We start from the raw sequence: 25,191 nt of genomic DNA on the forward strand, positions 1-25,191 counted from the left end.
GTTACTTTGAATAAATTGCAAAACAAAAATTGTAAAGGACTTTTATTGTATATTCCTAAGTGTATAATACAAAAAATATTTTCATAATGGCCTATAACTGTATAAACAATGCTTTTAATAACAATCTTAAAATAATGAAGACATAAGTTGTGACTAAAACAACAAACAACGCCTTTTATAAATTAGTACCGACTTTTTAATAACTGTGGGGTCTCTGGGAAATAACGCTAAAGATATCAGATAGAGTCACTTTAGAGGAATGTTATTCGACTTTAAAAATAAATGCAAAAGCGTAAGTACTTAAGGGGAAATAGGTAATATGCACAAGCAACAATTACACATCGTTTCTTTCTTATTGGTAGACACGAATTGTGCGTTTAAAAGTTTCAATCGGGAAAAAATTTAACGTTGTCGAATTTCTCTATAAAATTTCATAAATCTTAAAATAAAATATTATATAAAGAATATTTAAATATAGCTAGATGAGCTAGAACGTATAGCTCAATTCACGATGTATAAAAGGAAGCAAAATTTTAAAATTAAAATCATAAAATAGTGGTTTGTGATAGTGAGTAGAAGTATAAAAAATCTGATAAAACTTCACAAACCATTATTTTTCAATACAAGCATAGTCACGACAAGAAATAAAAGAGTACGGGCATATCTATCTATTGTTACATAGAAATAGATATCCACCTCCCCACTAATGGTAGTGTAAGTCAATGGAATTACGCAGCCAATCAGCAGGGGGGTGGGCGTGACCTCAGTAAGCTGACGCTTCTTTATATTCTGAACCTTCCATGGTGAAAAAGTCTTCTAATTTCCATTGTAACGTCTCAAACGTCGGCCTCTTCATTGGGTCACGGTTCCAACATTCTAACATGATATCGTAGAGAGGGGCGGGGCAGCCAGGTGGCGACGGCATGCGATACCCATGCTCGACTTGATGCAACACCTCGGCATTGGTCATACCTAAACAATCGACAATCAACATTTTCTCAGACCAATAGAATTATCTTACCAGGATATGGTATTCTGCCGTATGTGACGAGCTCAGTCAGGAGAATACCGAATGACCAGACGTCTGATTTTATGGAGAATTTATTGTAATTGGCCGCCTCAGGAGCTGTCCATTTTATGGGAAACCTTGCGCCGACTCGCGCTTCATATTCATCTTCCTGTACAACAAACACCGTTAAATGTAGGTCACTTTTCGTTTATGACCAAAATGAGGTCACAAACGGCACATAAAAACCGAACAAGTAACGTTTATGATCGACGCAGACGTCCATGATAAACCAAATTATTTTGTCACGGCCAACGAAGCTACCAAACTTTTCACATAATTAATTTCCGTAAACACGTTTTTTAATTAGATATTACTCCTATAACATAATACAATAAAAAGTACTTTCATTTAAACTTGAAAGCAAGGTTAAATCACTCTTTCTTTAAGAATTAAATCGGAAAGTGTTTTTATTAGTGCTGATTTGTTATTATTACACAAAATTTTACTTAATATTGCGTTCATAAAAAACGCAAAATGTGTCAATGTTCAATGTTTATGTAAATGATTAATTTTTTTAAAGCAGTTGACTACCTTAAGACAGTAATTTGTGAATACAACAATTCATATAAGTATGGACACACCGACTATTGTTAAATATTTAAATAAATTTGTGTTCAAAAATGGCCTCGTCTCTTATTAAAAGCCTACATTCGCAACGAATTGAATTTCCAATGACGTCACGCTGCATTCTAAAATTTTTTTCAACGAGTTAGTTCTGACAAGTCGCTGTCACGATTTTTTCTATTCATTAAAATGAAAACTTAAAATTTTTGACAGCTTAATATTTATTGAAAAAGTTTATACTTGTGTATATCAGACTAATAGTTGTTCGACAATACATATAATAAAAAATATTACAAAATTATCATTTTCAAAAGCTTTTAATAACAATAAATATCTATAATTGTGTCACACCCGTCATAACAATGACAGGTTTAATAGTTGTAACATGATCAAAGTCTCCTAAATGCATTTTTATCACAAAAACGTGGCGGCCTACTTCACTTTCTGACGCATCTACTGTTCTTATCTCTTCGAAAAAGTAATTTTGCGGTTTGTGGTCTTATTTATGCGACTATTAAATTCTTTTATTTCTATTCTACAAAAAAAAAAACAAATGTGAACTAATTTTTTGCATCTAAACTGGAAAAAATCCAAATTTCAATCTTCTCGTTCCAAAAATTCTTGATAATCAAATTTTGAAATAAACCACCACTTTCTCCAACTCTTACTTGAATTTTTCCCATCTTCCGTTTTTGCGTGCTTCTAAATATCATAATACTAACCTTTATAAGCCTGGCGAGTCCGAAGTCAGCTATCTTCACTACATTATTATCGGCAACTAGTACATTCCTTGCCGCTAAATCCCTATGTATATAATTCTGCGATTCCAAATATGCCATCCCGGCGGCAATTTGTGCGGCCATATCGATTAATTGTTGCAATTTCAGACTTTTTCCTTTACCCTGTAGATGTTCCAAGAGCGATCCGTTTCGCATCAGTTCTGTGATGATATAAATCGGTTCTTCGACGGTGCAAACGGCATAGAGCTGGATCAATTTCGGATGCCTCAGTTTTTTCATGATTTGTGCTTCTGCGAGGAAATCTTTCGGATCCATCGTTCCAGGTTTGAGGGTTTTTATTGCGACGGGTGTGGTATTATTCCACATACCCTCCCACACTTCGCCGAATTGGCCGTGGCCCAATTTTCGGACGAATTTCAACGAAGAACGCTCGATCTCCCATTGGTCCCTTGTGCGGTGTGATAAGCCCTCTGGCTGGGGTTTTTCGATCTGAGTAAAAAAAGAAAATATTGATCAAATTCCGGGAAATCAAAGAGAACAATAAAGGAAAGAATCATGCGGTAGAGGCGATAAAATAACACTATTTCAGAAACAATTATTTCAGAAGTATTGATGGAAATGCTTTTGAAAAATTGAAAATTGTTTTTGGTTGATTGGGAATATGGATTCTATCTTTCAAACTAACCCACAATTCCGCTTTAAGCCTTGACGCTTAGTAAAAAATAAATTTTAAAAGTTCGCAATTAAATATTCACTGCGATTCTAATATTGCCTAAAATAGTATAGGGCCAGAATTCACGCCTTAACGTACACCGTCTTTATCTTATCAATTTTTATGATGACAGGTATTTATAATTCAGCAAAAACTACTTTCGTAACTGCTTTAACAATTTGTTTCATAATTTTAATAATTTAGGTCAGTTTGTAATTGATAATTAGTGTAGTTTTTTTTACTAAACAAACAAAAATAATTACAATTCTCTCATAAGCAATTAAGGAAAATATTGAAACACTGGATCGAAAATTACAAAAAAACAACTATTCTACACTTTATAAAAAATAAATTAAAAACAAAGACAACCCCCTTATCCTATTAAATATTTTTTATACATTTCGAATGATACAAACAGATACTTTTTTCTAGAACCTCCACAATAATCTATAAAAAAATAGAAAAAATTATCAATATGATGATAGAGCTTTTATGTTATAACACTTTTATTTTCCTCCCCAGGAAGTAAGTCTTGCGGAAAGTAAAATATTTTTCTGTCTACTGATATAATGACATACTTTCTATTATAAAATGAAAAGGGAAGAAAATCGCAACTTTCTTATTATTGGTTCAAACCTACATTGTTTTATTAATTTTAACACAGATTTTGTCTCAATTAACTACAGGTAAATTTTAACTTTACGGGAGCAAAAATTGTGTTGTAATAATATTTGACCTGTTTTATGTCTACTTATAGTTAGTTACCGATGATCTTGTACATTATATGTTTTTTCATAATTATTCAGTAAAGGTATAAAAACTGCCAATAAAAGCCACAAATAATGTAAAACATGGTTACATCTTCTTCGTTTCTTCTTCTAATAGTCTGCATCAAAAAAATATACAATTATTTTACCAACAGAAATATGTACATAGTCAAAAATTTAAACCCGCATAATTTCGAAATTCTTTTAGATAGTATTTTATCTTAGTTGGCATTTTTCGCTGAGGCGCGAGTTCTGAAAGATCTTGTATGTACCTACTTTAGAAACTCACATGTGACGTAAACGCTTTTTTCAATAAACAACAAAAAAACAATTATCTTAATGATCAGGACATAATACATATAACAACTTATTCTTTGGTTCTTAAAAAAATAGAGCGAAAAAAGTCCACTTTTCAATCGGGTCAGCTAAAGCAAAGATTTTAATTGTTACAAGTGTGTTAAGAATTTAGGTGCGACCTTTTCGTCTGAAAATTTTCTTTTACTTTGCAAACAGTTACACTAAGTGAACCGAGCAGTGTCATAACATAATTTTCCATATAAGTTCGCCAAAGTCTCAAAACCTAAATAATATTTTTCCGACTTCTGAAATAAATGTCCCTTTTATTACGATTTTCGTCTAATTTTCGAAATAAAAACAGCTATTGACCCAATTAAGAGATACAGTGTATAATAGACTATAATAGAGGGACGAAAGTGTATAAAACAAAAAAAAATTATAACAGACGTACCTCTGATATCGTTAAGAAATTCTGTATGCAAAAAGCACCAGAAAAAAAGCATTAAACTGACATCAATCAATAGCTGCTAACTTGTTATCTAAGAACATTTCATGTTTTTTATTCGACTGACCTGAACGCATGGCTTGCAGAGATTGACACACAGACCGTCTGGGTCTTTACTGTAATGTTCAACGAGTTCTTGTAGCGTTCTGAACGTCGTTCGACGAGCGATGAAGAAGCCACCTTCATCCAATTGCCTGATTCTGTAATGTTTAACAGTATCTCCATCACGGACTGAAAAAAAAATGTTTCATTGGAGTAGGTCGGTCACAATCATCTCGAAATTACCTGATAACGAGTAGTCGTTGTGCCGACTTTCCGAATCGCGAATCAGAAACGCGCCGTGTTCGTTCTCGGGAAGTAAGAGCTTCTTTTCCGCTTCGATACGTTTGATTTTCCGGAAATACCATCTGAAATAAAAATTCACAGTAATACGAATTAAAATCACACACAAAAAGGAAGTACTGGACATTTGCTAGAACTGTTGTTAATTGGAATCCTCAATTACAATTTAATTACATAATTATTACGCATCTGACCTGAAAATTATAATTGATAGTTACCACGTGGTTCGTGGCTTTATGTTGTTAAAGATTTGCTCGCGAGAAGCGATCGGACGTGATCATGCATTATTATGATAATTGCAGATAATAATCAACCAAATTCGTTGATAATAAACGTATTTGAAACATTTTAATGTTCACTAATAACAAATTTATTGTTTGTGGTTGAGTAAATTGAATTGAAAAAAAAATGGACGCTTTCTGATGGCGATATTTGCAATATACTACTTACAATGGCCGCATTTAAGATTTCGCTATAATTATAAGCATCAATGACGCCCAAAGTTGGCAGTGAAAGCAACAGGAAGCCTTCAGGCTCGCGAAGGATTAAACATTCCGTTTGTAAAAGAATTCGCAATGAAAACATCCTCCAGAAGAATGGCTCTGATCTAAATCAAGATGGCTGTCATATTTGTGAAGAAAACACACTTTCCGCACGAAAGAAAGACAATAATACCATCATAGTGACAATAAACGCTATAATATAACAGTGAAATACAATTGATTAAATAATAAAACATACTTTATCACGGAGATAAAATCTCGCATTATAATAGGTATTGCTACAATTAATTGTGTAACAGCAAAATTTGAAATTCAGATTAAATTGTCAGGTTCTGCAATTTCGAAATTCTTTATTTACGAAAATAATTTTTAAATTCTTAAAGAAAATTGTTCAGATTTTCTTAATTCAATGAGGAATTCATTCTTCGAAAAGCAATAAAATTTGTAATTCAAATCCTGTTTTGAAAAAATCGGCTGGTACTACTTCCGATCGTCAATGTCGGAAGTTTCAGGTCAAGTAAATTCATGATTATTTTCCTTTGTGAAATTTTTATTTCCTTTATCGCTTCAACATTCTGGCACGTCAACACCTCGATCGTAAAATTTCGACTTTTCGCCAAGGCTTTAGAAAATTTTCGTTTCTTTAAGGCCACCGGTAGTCAATGCGTAACATCCTCGCTCAAAGGTCATCTCAAACAATGCAAGAGTCACATTTTTATTTTTTCACGTGATAAGTTTGATTTGTATTCTTTACAAGTGTGCAGAAATTAGCACCGATGGAAAAATGCGAGTAATTGGTTTCGGTTTCCATGAAAATGAAGAATGCAAGGAAAGGCCGTTCAAATTTACATTATTTATTGGATTTATTACAATAACAGAATTCCCATCCAATAAATTGTATCGGAAAAACGTGATCGAATGGCACATTTGGAAAAATTGTGATAACTATAAATTACGGTTATCGCATACAAGTCAAGCTAACACCGTCGAAAATAAATATTAGCGAAAAATATTCAACGAATCGATGTTTTTGTAGTGGCAAGGTAGGTATGTCATTTTAAAATATCAATTTAAAACTAGGAAATTACGTAAATGTAAAGATACGTTTCGGAGCAAAACATTAAATTTATTAAAACCGTAAATATAAAAATGTTAAATTCGAGTGATATCAACCTAAAAATTCTGGTAGCCATAATTACGGCAATATTAGATATCAAAAAGTTTTCCGGCAAGAGACAGTCATTGCTGGAGTCTAAAAAAATGCTACAATCAAACTCCATTTAAGACCACCAAACTATCAAAATTTAAATAAATCCTTGGCTTTCCAAATAAGACCTAACAATTAAATAATTATAATAACAAAGCTAAAATAAATCAATCTCAAATATTTTTCTCAAATAAAGACAAAAATAAAAAAAGCTTACACTTACTCGGATCATATTTTGAGTACAAATTTGTATTGTAATTGCTAATTCAACAATTCAACTGTATTATACTGTAACACAAATTTTCAATGATAGTTTCGCATTCATAAAAATCGTGATGTCATTTCCGACTAAATCGCGAACAGATTTTGCATTTTAATGCCATTCGGAAACAAGTAGATACAATAATTTAACAATTCTGTTGGTTTATAAGGAAAAACAAAAATTTTTACTTTCTGTGTACACAATATAGTATGTCCCAAAATTATATGAAGCTTGTAAGCACTAAGTGACCACTCTCGGTGCGGCCGGTACTTGATAAATGCGTACGTTTTCCTTTGAGTTTGTTCAATGATCTGGATGTGAACAGGTGAACCAGACTCTCGCCTATTTATAGCAGCAACAAGAAGACAAGAAGCAGAGCCGGTCGGAGAGGTATACTCTCAACCGCTGGCTAAATTTCATGTCTTGGACTCTGGCTGCTGGCTTACGCCTCGAAAGGATAAATTCTTGTTGTTTATCGACGCCTAATTCGTAATTATGACAAAAGCCAACAATGGTTTCCTCATTAAAATTCTTCATACAGATAGGAGCGATTCCATAAGGAATGAATCACTTATGATTTCAGCGAATCCCTCACGCCTCGATAATACTCAAAGGATACGCTTTTACCGATTGCGGTTTGTCATATCACAGTAAGAATGTGGTGTTACTTAACCTTTAATAGGTTTTATGATCGAAATTTTTATATAACAGGATGTTGGAGATTCACCCAAATGGTATTAAAATTTTTGGCAACAGAGTAATCGTAACGATGAACATCTTCCTGTTTTTGCGATGGCAATGTGATGTTAATCGTCCACGTAACTTCTTTTATTTTGTAACGGTTAGTTTTCTTAGTTGACTATATGTACTTATTGAGAAGGTTCTGGAATATTGAAATTTGTAAAGTGGTAAAAGGATTAATTAATCAACTCATTACGCATATGTATTTTAAATGATTAATTCAAAAATTTATCTAGAGCAAACGCACAAATCCCTAATTTATTAGATCTAGTTTTTGGTTGGTGGTACCTATTTCTAAAACATGTATTTTTTTCTATCTGTAAATCTGTTCATTAACTCAGGGTTTTTATTTCAAAACTGAACAATCTCAATACATTATATAAAAACTGAAAATATTTTTAAAAATGGATTTGAACTTCCCCCTCGCGACCCTAATCAAGCTGTTTGTTTCTTGGAAATATGTAATAAATACATTATATTATTTACTCAATACAAAAAGGGTCAAGTCTGACGTCTTTTGAAATAGAAACCCTGTGAAACATGCACTTATCCAATAAACACAATAAATACTTTTTTAACAAAAATGTTTAAATCAATTGCATTACTAATAACATGTTACTCATTTAACATCAATGTTTTATTATTTTAATATCGTAATAGGTGACAAATCGCGAAAAATTTTGACGTACTTCCATAAAACAAAAAAATTAAATAAAAAGCCTTTTATTACTATCATTAAAAATAGTAATTTAAAACATGATTCAAAATGTTAAAATAAATTCAATATATAATAAAACATAGAACACGAAAAAGTTGTAAAAAAATTACATTATAGACATAGTAAATAGAAAGGAAAATTTCGTTGAGTAAACAATGTAGGTACCTAAAAAAAATTATCAATTTTTTTACGTAAACACTTGTTTGTTTTCAAGTCTACATTCCCTATTTGATGAAGATTAATTTTCTATATGACAAAATAAGTACAGTTTTGCTAAAACCCACTAAAAATTTTATTACTTTTAAGTTAAATGCCGTATTGTTAAGAGTAAAGCAGAGGGTAAACATATCATAACCCACCCGGACCGAGAAACCAGGGAAACAGATCAGTTTTTAACAGGGCCGGATTACTTACTTTCTTTTTGCCTAAAATACTTAAAATATTTTAATAATTTTTCAAGTAATTGTTATTAAGGTCAAGTATTATAAGAAATTTAAAAAAGCCAGATGGTTAATAACAAGCTATTATTAAAATAAGGCAGATTTTTTTATGGCTTGATAAAACTATAAGTACCACTAATTTGGTTGTAAATACGGCCCTGTTTTGTTCTGCTGGGTGCAACCAAATTTGCAAAGGAACATGCCATTTATGAATGATTTATGAGGTTACAAATTCAAGCCATGGTTTGGTTAATCCCTCATAATGATGTGATAAAATTTTACTGGGTCTTAGAAAAACGTCTTAACTATATGAGCATCTTAACCTGTAAGGGGCGGTTTATCATGTGACTGATCACGTGCTCAATTGAACCAATCAGATGCTCAGATTCACGAGTTTAACGCATTAACTTTTAACAACGAATTAATTCGCCTTCTATAAACCAACCGACCTTAGGGTTGTATAAAGAGCTATTGAGTCCACCTCGTAGCCAAATAAATCTAATAAAATCACAAATATAAAATTTTAGATAACAATTTCAACTTAAGTTTCATTTTTGAAATAGGAAGAAAAATTCTTTCAATAATAATGACTCATCGTCATAACTACACTAAGTTGGTACCAACCTCACCGCTAATCACTTCCCCCTTATTATTAAAACCGCAAATAACCGAATTCTTTTTAATGTCAACGATTATACATACAAAAGGCTCCCGCTTGCCATATGGTCCCTTATGACGCAAGACCTTACATAACCCAAAAAAATCCCACTCGTCCTAGATTTAATCCCGACTTTTCCCGCATTCGCAAAATTGTCATTTCGTAAGAGAAAGAATGGAAAAGTAAGAGCCGGCGCCAGACGCTGTCGGCAGTAAAATACCGTCATTACTTGGTATTTTATTCAATAATCACATGAGAAAGTCGACTAAAATAAAACGATTCGCGCTAGTTTTTCATCCGGAATAAATCTGAGAAAAATCGCACTCACGGTTGACTGAGAAGACAGTCCGTTTCGTTACTAAGTTTCCTCCTGTTGCGAGCCCAAGCTTCCCTTTGTTTCTTAAATCGTTTCTCGTTTAGATTATTTTTTACGCGACTCCATTGACCAGAGTTTTCTTCATTCTCGGAAAAACTTCCAGAATCGACGCTACTTTTTCTACTGGAGGAGCAGCGACTCGACGATAAGCTTTCGAATCCAGACGAGGCTTGAGATAGTTTTCGAGTCGCAGGAATTGTAACGTTCTGCTGATTCAACCACCAGAGTAAGTGTTCGTTTCGTTCGTTTCCTTCGGGCAATTCGTGACAATTTTCGTACAAATCGTTCTCCTTAGGGACGTAACTAGTTTTGCGAAGCCTTGGTTTTATCGTGATTTCCTCAGGTTCGGAATCTGGAATATTGTCTAAAGCGTTGATAATATTATCGTCAAGAGCATCTCTACTATATTGGCAGTATTTTTTTAATAATTTTAGTACTAACTCATCGTTTTGACTATGTCTATCAGTCTGTTTCTCAGTCTCTTTGTGTAATAAATTATTAATAAATAAATTTGATTGTCTACGTAGTGTTCTAAGCTCTGGCATCGAAGGTCTTCTTGGTTGTTCCACAACCTTATCCTCCGGAATTTGTCCCAAACTTGTCTTTCTTTCCGGTTTAATCGTGTCATCAAAATTCATCACCTTACAATTTGGTAAATTTCCATCACAATTATTAAATTTTTGTTTAAATAAAATTTCTTTTTGAATATCGGTGAGTTCAACAAATCCATTTTCTTGTAAGACGAGTTGTTTGTTGGCACACCTTTGTAAAAACTCCGAAATAGCGGCCCAATGAGCTTCTGTTAAAGCTCCGTGTAGTCTTATTGATGACAATTGTAAAGGTATCCAGCGATTGTCTTTCAAACACCAGATAACACCAGATGATACCATCTTTCAAAATAAAACATTGGCTCCTGTGACAAGCCAAATCCGTTAAAAAAATCTCTTTACCGTACCCCCATTGTCGCGTGGTTTTCGATAAGAAAAAGTGAAACAATGACTGAATTACAATGCTAAAGACGTGACCATCAAAAACGAAATTCTCCGCACAACGGTATCCAGTCGTTCAACTTTGGACTTGAAAAAATAATTTTTACCAAAAACCACGTGCAATAATGGAGATATCTAATAATTTTTCAAAATCTAGTTCATTGAAATAATTTCTTTTCACAAGACCGACCTAGAATACGCACTGAAACTGAAAATTCGTGGGCACACTTTTCACACTGCACTGCAACAGGTGAACGCGACAACTGATTGTTATTGCTGAGGACTAAGCAATAGCTTGGTGGGGCTGCCACAGAGATGTACGGTACTGAGAAAACTGTACCCGTCTTTGCTGATTTGCCCCATTTATGTCGATGAGAATTTTCAAGGGCGGTTTGAGGAAGGGTCACTGGGACAGGAAATCATTTTCGTTTGAATTATTTAAGTGACCTTTTTGGTCGGCCCCCGAGAAGCCTTTTTCGCCTATTCTCAAGATTTTCTAGTGCAGAAATGCAGCTTACGCAACTGCTCTCTCAAGGTTTCTGCTCTAAAATTTCATCGAAGAGATTCTGTGGGGCTAACCCAGACGTCACAATTTTAAGAAGATTTCAAAATGTTTTACTTGTAATTCTCATTACTCTATTTTCTTGACATAAATTATTAACGCGATTTCATAAACAAAAAAGTATTTCCAAGAAAATAATAAAACTTATACCTTGCATGAGTCTAATATTATTCCATTAAGAGCTTTAGAACATGAATCACATTAAGTTAACCAGACACAAATATTAATAACTGACAAATATTTATTTATTGCTTCTTCTAATTATAAATACATAATATCATTAAATGTCTTGAGAATGTTCTAATAAAATTAATTAGAAAGACTCACTGTCAAGGATTTTCACAGAAACAAATATTAATTAAAGTAACAATAATTTTAGGATTTCGGTTACTTGTACTTACGTAATTAGAATGAGTATTTGAATAAACAAAAAATAATGTCTGTCTATAGTTTCAATTGCACAAAAAAATATCACAAATAACTTCAATTTTATTAATAAATAATGTTTTTTTTATTTTAAGTTCTTTTACAACTGTTTTAAAAAACAGTTAAACACCACTTATGACTCAAAAATTTGTCGATTGCGTTTAAGAAGTTTAAGAAGTTTTGAATTGTTACGTCAATTATGTGATTAGTGTTGTGGCGACTTGTAACAATAGGAAAAAAGCTGTAAAACCAGTTCAACATGAAAGAAATAAAAACATAATTACGATAATTAGAACGAAAAAATGCACAAGAGAAAAGGTCATGGTTCTAAAGCTGAACTTAAATAAACCCATATGAACTTCTTTTTTGCTTAAATAACTGTAATTTTTGCTTTCTAAAGCCTTTTTTCAATTCAATTACAAAGTCAATTCGACTTTAAAGGTCATCGATAGAATGTCAAGGAGCATCTTAATTTCTTCCTTTTAGGATATCACGAGACACAAACTAGTTTTTTCGCCAATTTATAATCGATAGGTTTTTTCACCTCTGAAATTGAATGACAGTCGTAAAGAATAATATTCTTGACGGCATTCCTCATTTCATTGAACCACCGAATATGACATAAAATTCATACGATCCAAAACCTTTCGGTTCCACGAAATTATTAGTAAATATATTTCGAAAAAAACTATTTTCTGGGTCAAACAATATTTCCACAAGTAGCATTAAATTCTCTCGACGAACTTGAAAGGTCGCGGAGTGAACGACCAGCGTCCTTGGTTTCGCCTGGAGCACGTAATCGGTAAAAAGATGCGATTCTTGCACGCCCAACGCACCCAATTAATCCAGCTCGAGGAGAATTTTGCAATGTTTTTTTAATCGAACCTTCGAGAACCAAAACCGATACATCTTCTGCAATGCAGACACGTTGACAAAAAAGAAAGTTCGACCAGAACTTGAATGACTCGTGTATGACCCTCTGGTGTTGTCTGCCAAACTTCCTAATGGTCAATATAAAATTTCGTCGACATTTTATAACGACCAAACCTTGACATAAATGTCTTGCACAGTTAGTTCTTTTGCCACAAATGAGTGAATTTAATCGATTTCGTAACTCATAAATTATTGCAATCTTACAAAATTATATAAATTATTTTAGCAATTAAAAATTAAAATTAGTTCCATAAGTGATTAAACGAAATCTAATTTTATCCCAGTGCAGCCACCTACATATTCCAGTTTCGCATAAAACCTCCCTTCATTCCAATTTACAGGGCGTGTGGGTAGGCAACCAACCATGCAACGTGTTCGTAGTTGCATAATGTAATTACTGTTAAATAACAATTTTAATGTTATAAAGCGGAAGAAATATTCGAAGGCCGACTATTTCACTTTTGCAGATTGACCTTATTCAAATTAACGTCTTGTTTTGCCTGCCACCGTTACTTGTTGCACAACTTACGAGCATTTTACATCAAATAATGTTTGAAATAATGTTGGAAAGTTAAACAACTCCAAAAAGTGATTATTGCTTGTAAATAAAAAATTACTACAATCTAGTGCGCCAGGGTATTAATTCAGGATTTGTTAAAATAATCAACACATTTTTGTGGATTATTTCCATATATAAAAGTTGATAATATTATATTTGTGTATATCTACATATAAATCATTCTTAATACGTTTCAATAAAAAAATGATAACAATTCGTAAAATGAATTTATTATCACAAAGATATTTTAGGTGAACTGGTATATATTAAATTAAATACAGAAAGTATTTTTAGGGATATATAATATCGGCAAAACTATTCAAAATCTCTCATTACCGCTTACATAACCAATATGGAAGTTTGAATTTGAAAGGCAACAATCCAACAATGTTCCATACTTGGGACAATAGTCATTTTCATCGACGACAAAAGAACGCACATTAAACCAAATTAAATGAAATCAAGCCTTATATCTATTTCTTGATTAAATAATATTTAAGAATAAGTTTATAAACAATCAGGTGGTTATCAATTTATCGCTCATTTTTTACAGTAGCGATAATCGTTCGAAACTCTCATTTTTTACTACTTTTGCAAATACTTTGCAGTTTGAGATAAGACAAAAAAATTATTTGGTACGCCCGCATCTTCCAATAGAGAATACGTAACAATTTCTCTGTGATGTGTTCTATCTCTCATCAAATCAAAATAGTATTTTTTGACTAATGAATGTTTGAGTATAGTTAAAGTGACGTCAGATTTTTATATAAATTGGAGTCTGATCAACGAGATTTAAAAATGAATGCACCCCTCCTACGCAAACCATTTTAAAAATTATTATTTGCTCGATGAGATTATTAAAAGTTAAGTCCTCGGGTAGGGTGGATGAATTAATCACGCAAATTATAATTCCTGACAATAATCCTTTACATCGCATTACATTGATAAAAATAGAGCAAACATTTAATAAATTAATCCAGGTTTTCAAAATACAATTTACTAATTTACTTATGATTATTTTGTCAGTGAGCAAAAAATACAAGAATCAATTTCGCAAAGAAATAATTTTACCATTTCTACCCCCACCGAGTCTGTGACAGCCTAAACATGTCATTTAATAAAGTGGTACAAGCCAAAATATCAAATAATTGGTGTTTATTATAATTATTTTATCAGTAGAGATTTTTTAATAAATAAAACTCTCTATCAAACTTTTTTAGATGTAATTCTCTGTTCCAATTTTCTTAGTTGTATTTACAGACGCAAGTACTATAACAATCTTAATCAGATGTTCATTAAATCTCACTTGATAAAACTCTCACTGCAAAAGCGTTTTAATGGTTAATTTTGAAAGTCCAATGTTCACATTACTTTAGTTTTCATTTACCTTTTTAAAATAAAGAGATAATGAATAAATCCAAGTCCCTAGATGTGTATACTGCAAAGCAAAGATGACAAAACATTTTATCCCGATTTATGTCACGACAGTAAATACTACACAATTCGTGTTAAATTTCTTAAACTAATTACCATCTTTTTAAGTACATACAAGTGTGAATGAATCGGCTCATTAAATGGCAATCAATTGCAACTGCTTTCCCAGTATTTCAAAAAATGTGCTTTCTACGGTCTAGAAAATATCCTAGTGTTCTTTTTAGTATACTTACGGTTCTGCCTCAATACTCTTCAACTTGGCCACATAATTCGAAGGGATATACCCTTCCTGTCTAGTCCTTTTGCTCCTCGCCAGCCACCAGTCACCCTGTGTATCATTCAAAATCTCCAAATGCTCCCCTTTTCTGAAACTCAAATCTTCATCAGTCCTCGCGTCGTAGTCATACAGAGCCACAAAAATTTTGGCATTGGTGGTCTCGGGTTCCGGGTTGACCACCGCAGGCCGTACCACTTCCGAGGGGGGCGTGGGCATGGGGTTGGAAGGCAGGCTGGTGTCCTCGATGGCATTCACGCCCAGCCTCTCCCTGTTTCTGTCTATCCGGTCATTATTCGAAGGACTACTGAGACAATTTCCCATTTTTTAATCTACACTTCACTTGTCACAACAATCCAACCACCATCACAAACACTGGCCACTTGATTATTATGTGCTTCGTTGTTTTTCGATTCGATTACGTTGAAAGTAAATTAAATACATTTATGCAGTCACGTAGAAGCCGTACCGTTACTAAATAACGAAACCCATCACGATTTCAGACGGGAATCGCGGAACAACACTGGAAAAGTGCACTTTTCCTATCACGAATGATAGAAACTTTCGCCTACCAAGGTTGACAACAGCGGGAAACAAGAAAACACTAGAGAAGCGGGTTGGCACCAATGTAATTATTATTTGGACTAAAATAAACCTTAAGTGAAATTGCAATACAGCGCATTCCTTTAATCATGTGAAAATTGAGGTTTTTAACCCAGCAATTATAAGTTGCTTTTTCACTTTAACATACGTGTTTCTTTGCTTTTCTATCTCTTTTTACAATAACTTGACAGAGAAGTAACTAGATTCAGTGTTGCCATTAAATTTTCTTGCTTGTCATCCATAATCAAGCATTTTTGCGGTTCCGGCAAAGCAATTTTCGTATCTGTTAAATAATCTACTCGTATTTTCTTGTCAGTTTTTACTTTTGTATTGAAACTTAGTGTTAGTAAGCTATGCCACAATACAAGGGTGAGTTTCATTTAAGAAAAAATCACTTAACCTTTAAATACTTTTATAGTTAAAGTTAAATGGGGTAAGGAGTCCTACCCTGATATTGAAGTGAATACGGATGAATCTCCGATGCTATTTAAGGCTCAATTGTTTGCTCTCACGGGGGTGCAACCTGAAAGACAGAAAGTCATGATAAAAGGGGTGACTTTGAAAGATGCTGATTGGGATAACTTTAAATTGAAGGATGTAAGCAAAATTGAATTCCTTGTGTTATTAATTTACTAATTTTGTGTAGGGGGTTACTGTTTTATTAATGGGGAGTAAGGAAGAAGACGTGCCAAAAGAACCTGTTGAAAAAACCGTTTTTGTGGAAGATATGAATGAAAGTGAATTGGCCACAGCTGTAAGTTACTAAAACCTTGGTATTTTTTTGTAACTTTGATTATTTTAGTTGGAACTTCCTGCTGGTTTAACAAATTTAGGAAACACATGTTACATGAATGCCACAGTTCAGTGTTTAAAGTCAGTTCCTGAATTGCGTGAAGCCCTCCAAGCTTATCAAGGAGGTACCAACTTTACCTCACATAAGCAAATGTAATTAAAATGTGTTTACAGAAGTAACTGACGCAGGGGGCGTAATTCCCGCTCAGTCAATTACAGCAGCGTTGCGTGATCTATACTCCTCCATGGATAAGGGAAACAATGTTCCTCCCATAGTCCTCCTCCAAATGCTCCACATGGCGTTTCCTAGATTCGCAGAAAAAAATGAACATGGCGGTTTTACACAACAGGTTTTTCCCCTAAACATCAACAGTCACAAAGAATCATTTATTTTTCTAGGACGCCAACGAGTGTTGGACTGAGTTAATTAGAATGTTGCAGCAAAAATTGCCCGCGAAACAAAATGGTGGAAATGCAGTGGAAAAGTTTAAGTATACATAATAAAATTAATTTTTTGAATTGGTAGTGCTACATTTGAATTTCAGATCGTTGGTTGATCAGTTTTTTGGTGGAACTTTTGAAGTTGAATTGAAGTGTACGGAAACGGAAGATGAGCCGGTCACTAAAAATAAGGAATCATTTTTGCAGTTGAGTTGTTTTATTTCGCAGGATGTGCGCTATATGCATTCAGGATTGAGATCGGTATGTTGTCTATCTTTTATTAATAAAAAAAATCGGTTGAAACAATTATGTTAGTAGTAAAATGAGCAAAATGACTATTTGTCATTTATTAGCAATGGACTTGATCATAATAATTTATTTTATTTGCTATAATTTTTTTAGAAAATGCAGGAACAAATAACAAAAAAATCCCCAACATTGGACAGGGATGCTGTTTATATTAAAACAGTAGGTAGCAAAAACTGTAATTCTTTTTATAAAAAAAAAAAAAATTTTAGTCCAAAATAAGTAGATTGCCGGCTTATCTAACCATCCAGTTCGTTCGGTTCTACTACAAGGAAAAAGAATCAATAAACGCAAAAATTCTCAAAGATGTTAAATTCCCGATCGATTTTGATGCTTTCGATTTATGTACTTCCGAATTGCAGGAAAAACTGGCGCCAGTTAGGGCAAAGTTTAAGGTATGTTTTTGTTAATTTTCTTCTTGTTTTTAATTGTGTGAAAAAGGAGTTGGAGGACGCACAAGTGGAAGCGGCATCAAAAGACAAACAAAAAAACAAAGGTGACGGTAAAATAAACGAAGCCGATAAAAAATACGCCCCCTACTGGTTTGAAGACGATTTAGGGAGTAATAATAGCGGATATTATACCCTTCAGGCTGTGTTAACTCATCGGGGGCGGTCTTCGTCCAGTGGTCACTATGTGGGGTGGGTACGCCAATCGGGAGATAAGTGGATAAAGTGCGATGATGATAATGTGTCACCTGTGACTACTGAGGATATTTTGAAGCTGTCTGGGGGAGGTATTGTGAGGCTTCGTTTGAGGGGGTGAGATTGTAATTTGTTTTTTCAGGTGACTGGCATTGCGCTTATGTCCTTTTGTACGGGCCTAGACTTTTAGAAATTACCAGCGAAAATGAGGAAAAAATGGTGACAGATAATTAATTGAGCTTTAAATTATGTAATAATCTTGTATAAAACTGAAAGACGATTCTTAAAATAAACAAACGATTAATAATTTTTTTTATTTGTAGAAAACACACGAGAACACAATTTTTACATTACTCAAAATGAATCAGTTTTGTTGCCCTGATTGTCTCCTAAAGTAAAAACTTGCTCTATTTTTGGCTAGTTTCCAACTTTGGCAGTTTTGACTGAAATTAAAGTGGATCAAGTCATATTTACTTTCCATTTAGTAGAAGTAAATATGGGTACGGACTAGAATTTTTGGAATGATTCGAAACGACTAATTATTTCAATTGATAGAAAAACAATTTGTATGATTAAAGTGCTGTCTCGGGAGGGTTCGAATCGATTTCCGTTATTTAAAACGCAATTTCCGGCTTGAAATATTAAATATCTGATGAGCGATAAGGGTCGTTTAGAATCATGTTAGGGAAAACATTATTGCAATGTTTTCCAGCACCATGTTAGAGGCTACAACCAAACATAAATCTGTTACATACAATACAAAAACATGGACTTTGTGCTAGGTCAGTTACACACAATAAAACGAATTGAACACTTTGTTTCTTATATTATGAAAAGGTTTTTGTCTAGTCTAAAATGAAACTCGTGAAGTTAATACTGTACAGAATATAAACACTAAATTTGAAAAACGCTAAAAAAACTATTTACAATAAACTTCTTTTCTTGCCTATTCTGAACGAGTGAACTTGCTGCAGGATCCGTATACTATTTGCAAATATTGCAACAATTTGGAATATATTTTTATTTGTCTATACACTTTTATACATGCCGTGTAAAAATTCAAAACAAATTGAAACAATGATATATTTCTTAACTGGTGTTTGACTATCTATCCACACTTGTCGAATCTGCACATTCACTGCACGATAAACACAGATGGCATTTAGAAAAGTTTTAAGTCAAATATCATGCGACCCTGTACGGGTCGGAACTTTTAGACGAGCACGGCTGGACGTCATCGAGGTAGTTCGAGGCGTCCTGACGCGACGTCGACGCCACGGGGTAGCTGACTATAGGCTTGTAATTGTGCGTTGTTTGGTTCGCCTTATGCTCGGGCGACTCTTCCAGCGAGGTCTGTCGCTCCTGCAGGTTTAGGCTGGGGTCTTCGGCCACCGGCTGATAGTGTCCTATGGTACACTTCTGGATCAGCGACAAGATGGCCGACTGAAAGCAGCACAGGTACCCCAGACACTGAAAAGCAACAAAAATAATTAATTTGCAGTTACTTTTCAGGGATTTATCCACGCTAACGCGGTGAACGAAACTTCCGGACAATTTTATTCCAACTAATGTAAAATTTCGTTCACATTAGCGTGGAGGTATTTTTATTTATTTTTACCCCCGTAATCAGCAATTGATGGTGCGTCCACCTCGGGACCCAGTAAAAGGCCTCTGATAAGAATATCGTGTGGAAAATTAACGACGATGCTACGAGAAATAGAACACTAAGGCTGACGTACAAATAAGCGTTCTAAAAAAATCCATTTGTATGAAAACATAATCGTTTTTCATTTACTTACCACTTTGCCCCAATTAAATGGGAACAAATAAACGATATGAGAAATATCAAGAAAGAGGAGAAGACAGGTGATGAAAATACTCAGTAATGTTACGAACATCATCAGCCGCAATCGTCCGACCAGCGGAAGCATAAATAGGCCTACTTTTACTGTTCCTGACGTACAGAGGCATGTAAGACAGGCGATTGTGGTCACCTGAAATATTAACAAGTGTCGGGAAATGAAAAAAGATTTATTTTGTTTTAAAATTACGATGCCATTAAAGTCTCCAAATGAGTGCATTAATGACCTAGTGCAATTCAGCTATTCACAGTTGGTGGCGATCAAACGTCAAAATTTGTGCTTACCAGTAGAAGTATGCGGACTATTCCCGTGGGCGTCTTGAGATGAGTGTGGTCGCAGTAGACGATAACCCCCGAGTATAGGGACAGATCGGGCGAGGCGACCCGTCGGCGGTAGTGAGAGTGCGAGTCCCATGAGTTAACGGTGCCCAGAGGTGATTCGCACTCGCAACCTCCAGCACAATCCGCGCTCAGGGCCCCCGTCCTGCTGCCCGCTATCTCAAAGTCCTGCAACACACAACTCATACCATCCGGCTCCTGCAAACCAATCACATTCACGTAGAAATCGGCGGTGCTCTTAAACCAAAACTAGTGCTAAAATTCAGTGGACAGATTTTCGCATAAAAAGACCTTCGGCAAAAACGACCAATAAGGAAGCTCTGTTTTTGGAAAACTAGCCAAAACGCAGGAATAATAAAAGTATGCCATATTACGAGTATTTATTAATACGATCTGTTTCATACAATTTTTTACCTATATTCTGAGAGACTTGTTTCTATATGTATATTTTTTAATCAAGAGATGTGAATATTTGAATATTTACTTCCAAAATTTTTTGTCAACATTTACGTTTTAGAAAGGTGTAGAATTCCCTCCCCTTTGAAACCTACATACAGGGTCAGTCACAGGAGAGTTACTTTGAAAATTAATCAGTTTGCAACCAAAAATACTTTTAGCGTATGTAACTGGATATAATATTTTATTTAAATTAATTTAGTAATCAATGTGAGCTGGATGAAAATGAGTGAAGTCGTCAAAATGACAAGTAATTGTCTACTGCTTGAAGGACTCTAATTTAATTTTCTGCGGGTCAGTAGCAGTCCTCTGACGGGGTCTTTCATTGAAGGTCAATCTTATCGTAACTTGGCTTCCAGTTTTCTAAATCTTTCAGGAACCGGATGCATTCGATTTGGTTACCTCTCCAAATACAGAGCATCTGCCGCAAGAGCATTTTTCTTGCATTCTCCTTGGATTAAGAGCATGCCCACTTTTTCGTGTCAAAATGTCAAAATAAAAACATGCAAAGAATTCTTGGATTCAATTTTATGATTTTTAAAAATAAGGAAGCTAGACGCCTATGTAAATTGTAAAATGGGTTGCTGCCCAAATAACTTCAGAAGTAACTCTCCTGTGACTGACCCTGTATAAAACTTTTTTAAATATTTTTAGATATTTCTACAGTGTCCCCTCGTATAGTTGAAACGACTCTTGTAAGATAAAAAAAAATTCGATTTAAATTTTCATTTTTTGGGGTTCAGCCTTGCTTGGTTAATGATTAATTTCTAACATAATTTTAGTTTTGAAAAATCAAGTAAGTATGCCTTGACAATTTTCAAAAAAACTAGTTTTCTATAGAGTAAAGGGCCTTTTATGTAACAAATAAAACAAAAAGTTATTAAGAAAAGTTGTTTAGAATCAACATAATTTACGCCCCTATTCTAACTATTATTTTCCTTTTTTTCTGTGGTATTTTATTTAGTACTATAATCTGAATGTAATTTTTTTATACTGTTAATCTTTGCATTTGCGAATTAATAAACAAGAAAATGAAAAATCATAGTTGGCCGATTATTTTGAAATTTGGTACATGTTGATTATAAACAACTTTTCTTAAGAACTTTCAACAGGTATCTGTTCAGTTTTAGAAGATCTGTCGTTTCCGCTAACTAAATTCAAGATTAATCGGAACGGCACATAACTTAATCAAAAATTTAATCTTTGAAGCTTTGAAGCATTAAAAAAGCTTCAAAAAATTATTTTGTCATGGAAACTTTTAACACAGTGGATGTTCTTTATTACCGCCCAAAAAATGGTTCGACACTTTTAAATCACCAGTGCAATATTATTTATGAACTATATTTTTATTATTACTAGAGTTATTTTATTTCTAATTTTGAAATAAGTTTTTAAGGAATATTTTCTTCTCTAGCTATTCCGATACTAATAAAATTCAGTAAGTAAACTTGTATGCAAACTTCCTTCCTTATTGGCCGAATTTGCAAGCATACTGCGTCGCGCCAAGCACGTGGAGAGCCCTTTCGAGTCATGCCCCTGCCCTGCTCAGTACCTGAATGTCTTCAGGCTTGCAACTTGTCGGCTCCAGGTCTCTGATGTCGTCGAGCAGAAATTCAATTTCGTCGGTGCTGTAAAGCAGATCAGATACTGAATTGATGTATCGGCCCGGCTCAGACTGCATGTCACTCCGCCACTAGAAGCGAGGCTTCGCCCCACACCAATCCATACCGCGCGGCTCTGCGAACTCCTCAATGCGGACACATGACTCGCCAGCTTCTCCACCCGAAAACGCACTACTGACCTGGAAAGCAGCGTCAGAGTGGGGCCTCTAGCACGGGGTGGCTTACCTGCGTGAACGGCGTTTACCATCCAAGGCGGTCACCCCAAACAAGACGCAAACACCGCGCCATGTTTACTAAATGCGGCCGGACGCGCTACGACTACCCCACTTTCGACGCTTCAAGGGTGTGCGGGGACGAGAGTCATGACGACTGAGATGGGGGCGAACGGGGCCAAACTGGTACACTCGACATCATTAAAAGGGAATTATTTTATTATAGAAAAATTGCAAAGCAGTGGATTACCAACGACACGTCAAAAGCACAAGTTGGCACCCCTTTTTTATTCAATGGACGCGAGATTCGATTAGGGTAGGCACCCTCTCACAGCCAATCAAATTTTGAGATTAACACGACCTAAATACATTTTTTGTAAACAGATAAATTTGCAATTATTTTGACTATAATATAAAGAGTGATTTAAGCCATTACTTAATTGTGTTATTTGTAAATTGTATCTAATTTTGTTTAATAAATGTGTTGCCAATACACAAAATTTAGTATTTAGTGACTTTTACTTTAACCCATTCCACCCCTAAGTTGAGGGTACGTTCCTGATGGATTGAAAAATGAAAGCAAAGCCAGCGAAAATATACAATAAAAGAGTAAATGAATAAAATTTAAACTCTATAGACAAAAATTAATTGAAAAAGCACATTTTGCTGTAATCAATTGCGGTTAAGCTGCTAATTCGTTGATTTTAATTAAAACCACCCCTAAGCTGAAAGTACGTACTCAAACATTATCAATAAAACCTGAAATAAATAAAACTTATTATCTTATTAAGTCCGAGAGTTAAGATGCTCTGTACTAAAACGTATTTCTTTAATTATTTACTACAGTACAATAGAATTAAATTCAAACACCTGGAGAAAAAATGCATCCGCAAATAACCATACAGTAGTGTATAACAAGTTGCATGTTTTTTATTGACAACCTTTAAAATTATCACTGACAATTACACACTTGCTTATACAAAATTCAAATAAGCTAATTTAGAAAATCTGGCGTAAAAAAATGTTATGGAAAAACTTTAAAAGTTTAACAGAGCGTTAGTCACATACAGAGGCTGAGTCACTTATAATGAAGTCCCTGGCCGATTTTTATACGCAACCCAAAATACATTCTCACAGTCAACAATACTTTTTGTACGTTTGAAAAATTTTGTTTATTAAATTCAAATCAAAGTAATTGCTGATATATCATTAATTAAATTTGACAGTGTCAAAAATTCCACTTTCTTTTTTCCTTGAATTCAAAATGTACTCAAACGACGAAAAAACTTATTTGATTTTGACAAATGGAGAATGCCACAAAATGCTGTGGCTGAATCTGTATCGACAAAGGTACACCATAGGATTCCAAGTTATGAAAATTGTCAAAGCTATCACAGGTATCTTTGTTTATATCTTAGAAAATTTTCAAACAGAACATTAATTAACGCATAGTGGTATCTGAAAATGTATTTTGGGTTGCGTTAGAAGGATCTTTATTATATATGACTCACCCTGTATAATAAAGACCTTGACCAATTTGAGACGCAACCCAAAATACATTCTCAAATCCCATTATGCGTTACTTGATGTACTATTTCAAAATTTTCAAATTCATAAACATAGATATCTGCGATAGCTTTGATAGTTTTTATAACTTGGCGTCCTACGAAGTACTTTTGTCGGTCAAGATTTACCCACAGCTTTTTTATAGCATTCTCCACATACCAAGATTATGTTAGTGTTTTTGTCGTTTGACTACATTTTAAATTCAAAGGGAAAAAAGTGAAATTGATGACACTGTCAAATCTTATGCATGACATATCAACAATCACTTTGATTTAAAATTAATAATTTAAATATCGCAAACACAACAAAAACGAAGTTATCTATGAGAATGCATTTTGGGTTGCGTCTGAAAATCGGTTAGAGTCTTTATTATAAATGACTCCCCTGTATGTATCTTAGGAGACCGTTAACTCCGTTATTAGTTGTACAAATTTTTGTAATTTTATGGAAATTGTTTAGAATTATTGAAGTTATCTTTGGATTGTTTGGAGTTACTGGATTTGTTTTGGAATTCTTTTTGCAATTATCAAAGGAAATTTTTTTTTTAAATTACATTGAATTTCTTAGAAATATAGGATTTAATTTGTAAATATAGAAATTAATCTGAAAATAATGGAATTACGATGCATTATTGAAAAATGATTGGAATTTTGGTGATTTTTTTGGAATTACAGGAATTTCGATGGATTTTTTTTTGAGATCGAAATTAGTTGTACACCATTTTTTAAAAGTTAATGATACTGATGATCTTGTATATGTTTTTTATAATTATTTAGTAAAGGTACAAAAATTTTGTCAATAAAAGTTTAGGATACAGCTTCCTTGTTTCCTCTTCTAATAGTCTGTAGCAAAAAAACTTGGAAAATTATTTTTCCAACACAAATAAATAGAATCAAAGTGCAAAGTTTAAACTCTCAAAACTTCGAAATTTTTATAGATAGAATTTTTTTAACATTTTTACCGTGTTCCTGGTGTCTTACCTTACGTGGCCTTTTTCTCTGGGGCACGAGTTCTGGCGCATGCTGTATTGCCGCCCCTATACCTAGAGTATTTGTTTTACGCTAAAGCTTAAAACACATCATGAAAATAAAAAATACAGTTTTTTTTTGTAAAACATTTTTTTTTTCAAAAACATATTATTTACTTAAAAGATTTAACCTATTTACATATTTGAAATAAATATTTCAACAGTTTCAAGTGGAAAGTTTGTTAGTAATTTTCTCACACAGTTATTAAACTGTTACACGGTGTGACCAAAAAGTAACCTCATT

General features: G+C 33.8%; 3 protein-coding genes across 7 annotated transcripts; 1 reads left to right on the forward strand and 2 right to left on the reverse strand.

Annotated features, from left to right (window-relative positions):
- Positions 1 to 27: 27 nt before the first annotated feature.
- LOC123011182 (tyrosine-protein kinase Src42A) lies at positions 28 to 15,656 on the reverse strand. 3 transcript variants are annotated; one of them, XM_044408512.1, is made up of 7 exons: positions 11,081 to 11,431; positions 9,854 to 10,814; positions 4,940 to 5,061; positions 4,722 to 4,885; positions 2,356 to 2,862; positions 1,022 to 1,178; positions 28 to 972 (listed from the first exon to the last, which is right to left on the reverse strand). In XM_044408512.1, exons 2-7 carry the CDS (start codon positions 10,789 to 10,791, stop codon positions 764 to 766), a joined length of 2,097 nt encoding a protein of 698 aa, XP_044264447.1. In that variant the 5' UTR covers positions 10,792 to 10,814; positions 11,081 to 11,431; the 3' UTR covers positions 28 to 763. The 3 variants fall into 3 exon arrangements, with proteins under 3 accessions (XP_044264447.1, XP_044264449.1, XP_044264448.1); XM_044408514.1 differs by lacking the exons at positions 9,854 to 10,814; positions 11,081 to 11,431 and adding an exon at positions 15,038 to 15,656; XM_044408513.1 differs by having other exon boundaries at positions 9,854 to 11,431.
- A 225-nt stretch (positions 15,657 to 15,881) lies between these two features.
- On the forward strand, positions 15,882 to 18,171 carry LOC123011192 (ubiquitin carboxyl-terminal hydrolase 14). The gene is made up of 11 exons (XM_044408525.1): positions 15,882 to 16,050; positions 16,100 to 16,278; positions 16,328 to 16,435; positions 16,484 to 16,598; positions 16,648 to 16,823; positions 16,873 to 16,964; positions 17,019 to 17,175; positions 17,317 to 17,382; positions 17,433 to 17,615; positions 17,662 to 17,956; positions 18,007 to 18,171. The coding sequence occupies exons 1-11, from the start codon at positions 16,035 to 16,037 to the stop codon at positions 18,096 to 18,098; spliced, it is 1,479 nt and encodes a 492-aa protein (XP_044264460.1). The 5' UTR covers positions 15,882 to 16,034; the 3' UTR covers positions 18,099 to 18,171.
- On the reverse strand, positions 18,165 to 22,824 carry LOC123011193. Of its 3 annotated transcripts, none has more exons than XM_044408526.1 (6): positions 22,368 to 22,824; positions 22,073 to 22,321; positions 20,011 to 20,301; positions 19,664 to 19,858; positions 19,483 to 19,614; positions 18,165 to 19,334 (listed from the first exon to the last, which is right to left on the reverse strand). In XM_044408526.1, the coding sequence occupies exons 2-6, from the start codon at positions 22,199 to 22,201 to the stop codon at positions 19,050 to 19,052; spliced, it is 1,032 nt and encodes a 343-aa protein (XP_044264461.1). In that variant the 5' UTR covers positions 22,202 to 22,321; positions 22,368 to 22,824; the 3' UTR covers positions 18,165 to 19,049. The 3 variants fall into 3 exon arrangements, with proteins under 3 accessions (XP_044264461.1, XP_044264462.1, XP_044264463.1); XM_044408527.1 differs by having other exon boundaries at positions 20,011 to 20,262; positions 22,368 to 22,823; XM_044408528.1 differs by having other exon boundaries at positions 20,011 to 20,232; positions 22,368 to 22,822.
- Between the last annotated feature and the right edge of the window lie 2,367 nt (positions 22,825 to 25,191).

Source organism: Tribolium madens, unplaced genomic scaffold (genome assembly GCF_015345945.1).
Source record: "Tribolium madens isolate multiple individuals breed KSU strain unplaced genomic scaffold, Tmad_KSU_1.1 Scaffold_91;HRSCAF=231;Tcas5.2_LG7, whole genome shotgun sequence".
In the NCBI taxonomy this organism is placed as follows: Eukaryota; Metazoa; Arthropoda; class Insecta; order Coleoptera; family Tenebrionidae; genus Tribolium; species Tribolium madens.

Excerpts from the sequence above, each read along its gene's own strand:
- LOC123011182 (XM_044408512.1), bottom strand. The coding sequence starts at position 10,791 with ATGGTATCATCTGGTGTTATCTGGTGTTTGAAAGACAATCGCTGGATA. Across the intron at positions 1,179-2,355 it reads GACTCGCCAGGCTTATAAAG|GAAGATGAATATGAAGCGCG; the intron begins GTTAGTATTATG and ends TTTGTTGTACAG. Across the intron at positions 973-1,021 it reads CGGCAGAATACCATATCCTG|GTATGACCAATGCCGAGGTG; the intron begins GTAAGATAATTC and ends TCGATTGTTTAG.
- LOC123011192 (XM_044408525.1), top strand. Across the intron at positions 16,436-16,483 it reads AAAGTGAATTGGCCACAGCT|TTGGAACTTCCTGCTGGTTT; the intron begins GTAAGTTACTAA and ends TGATTATTTTAG. Across the intron at positions 17,383-17,432 it reads ATGCTGTTTATATTAAAACA|TCCAAAATAAGTAGATTGCC; the intron begins GTAGGTAGCAAA and ends AAAAAATTTTAG.
- LOC123011193 (XM_044408526.1), bottom strand. The coding sequence starts at position 22,201 with ATGCAGTCTGAGCCGGGCCGATACATCAATTCAGTATCTGATCTGCTT. Across the intron at positions 19,859-20,010 it reads TAGTCCGCATACTTCTACTG|GTGACCACAATCGCCTGTCT; the intron begins GTAAGCACAAAT and ends TTAATATTTCAG. Across the intron at positions 19,335-19,482 it reads ATCAATTGCTGATTACGGGG|TGTCTGGGGTACCTGTGCTG; the intron begins GTAAAAATAAAT and ends GTTGCTTTTCAG.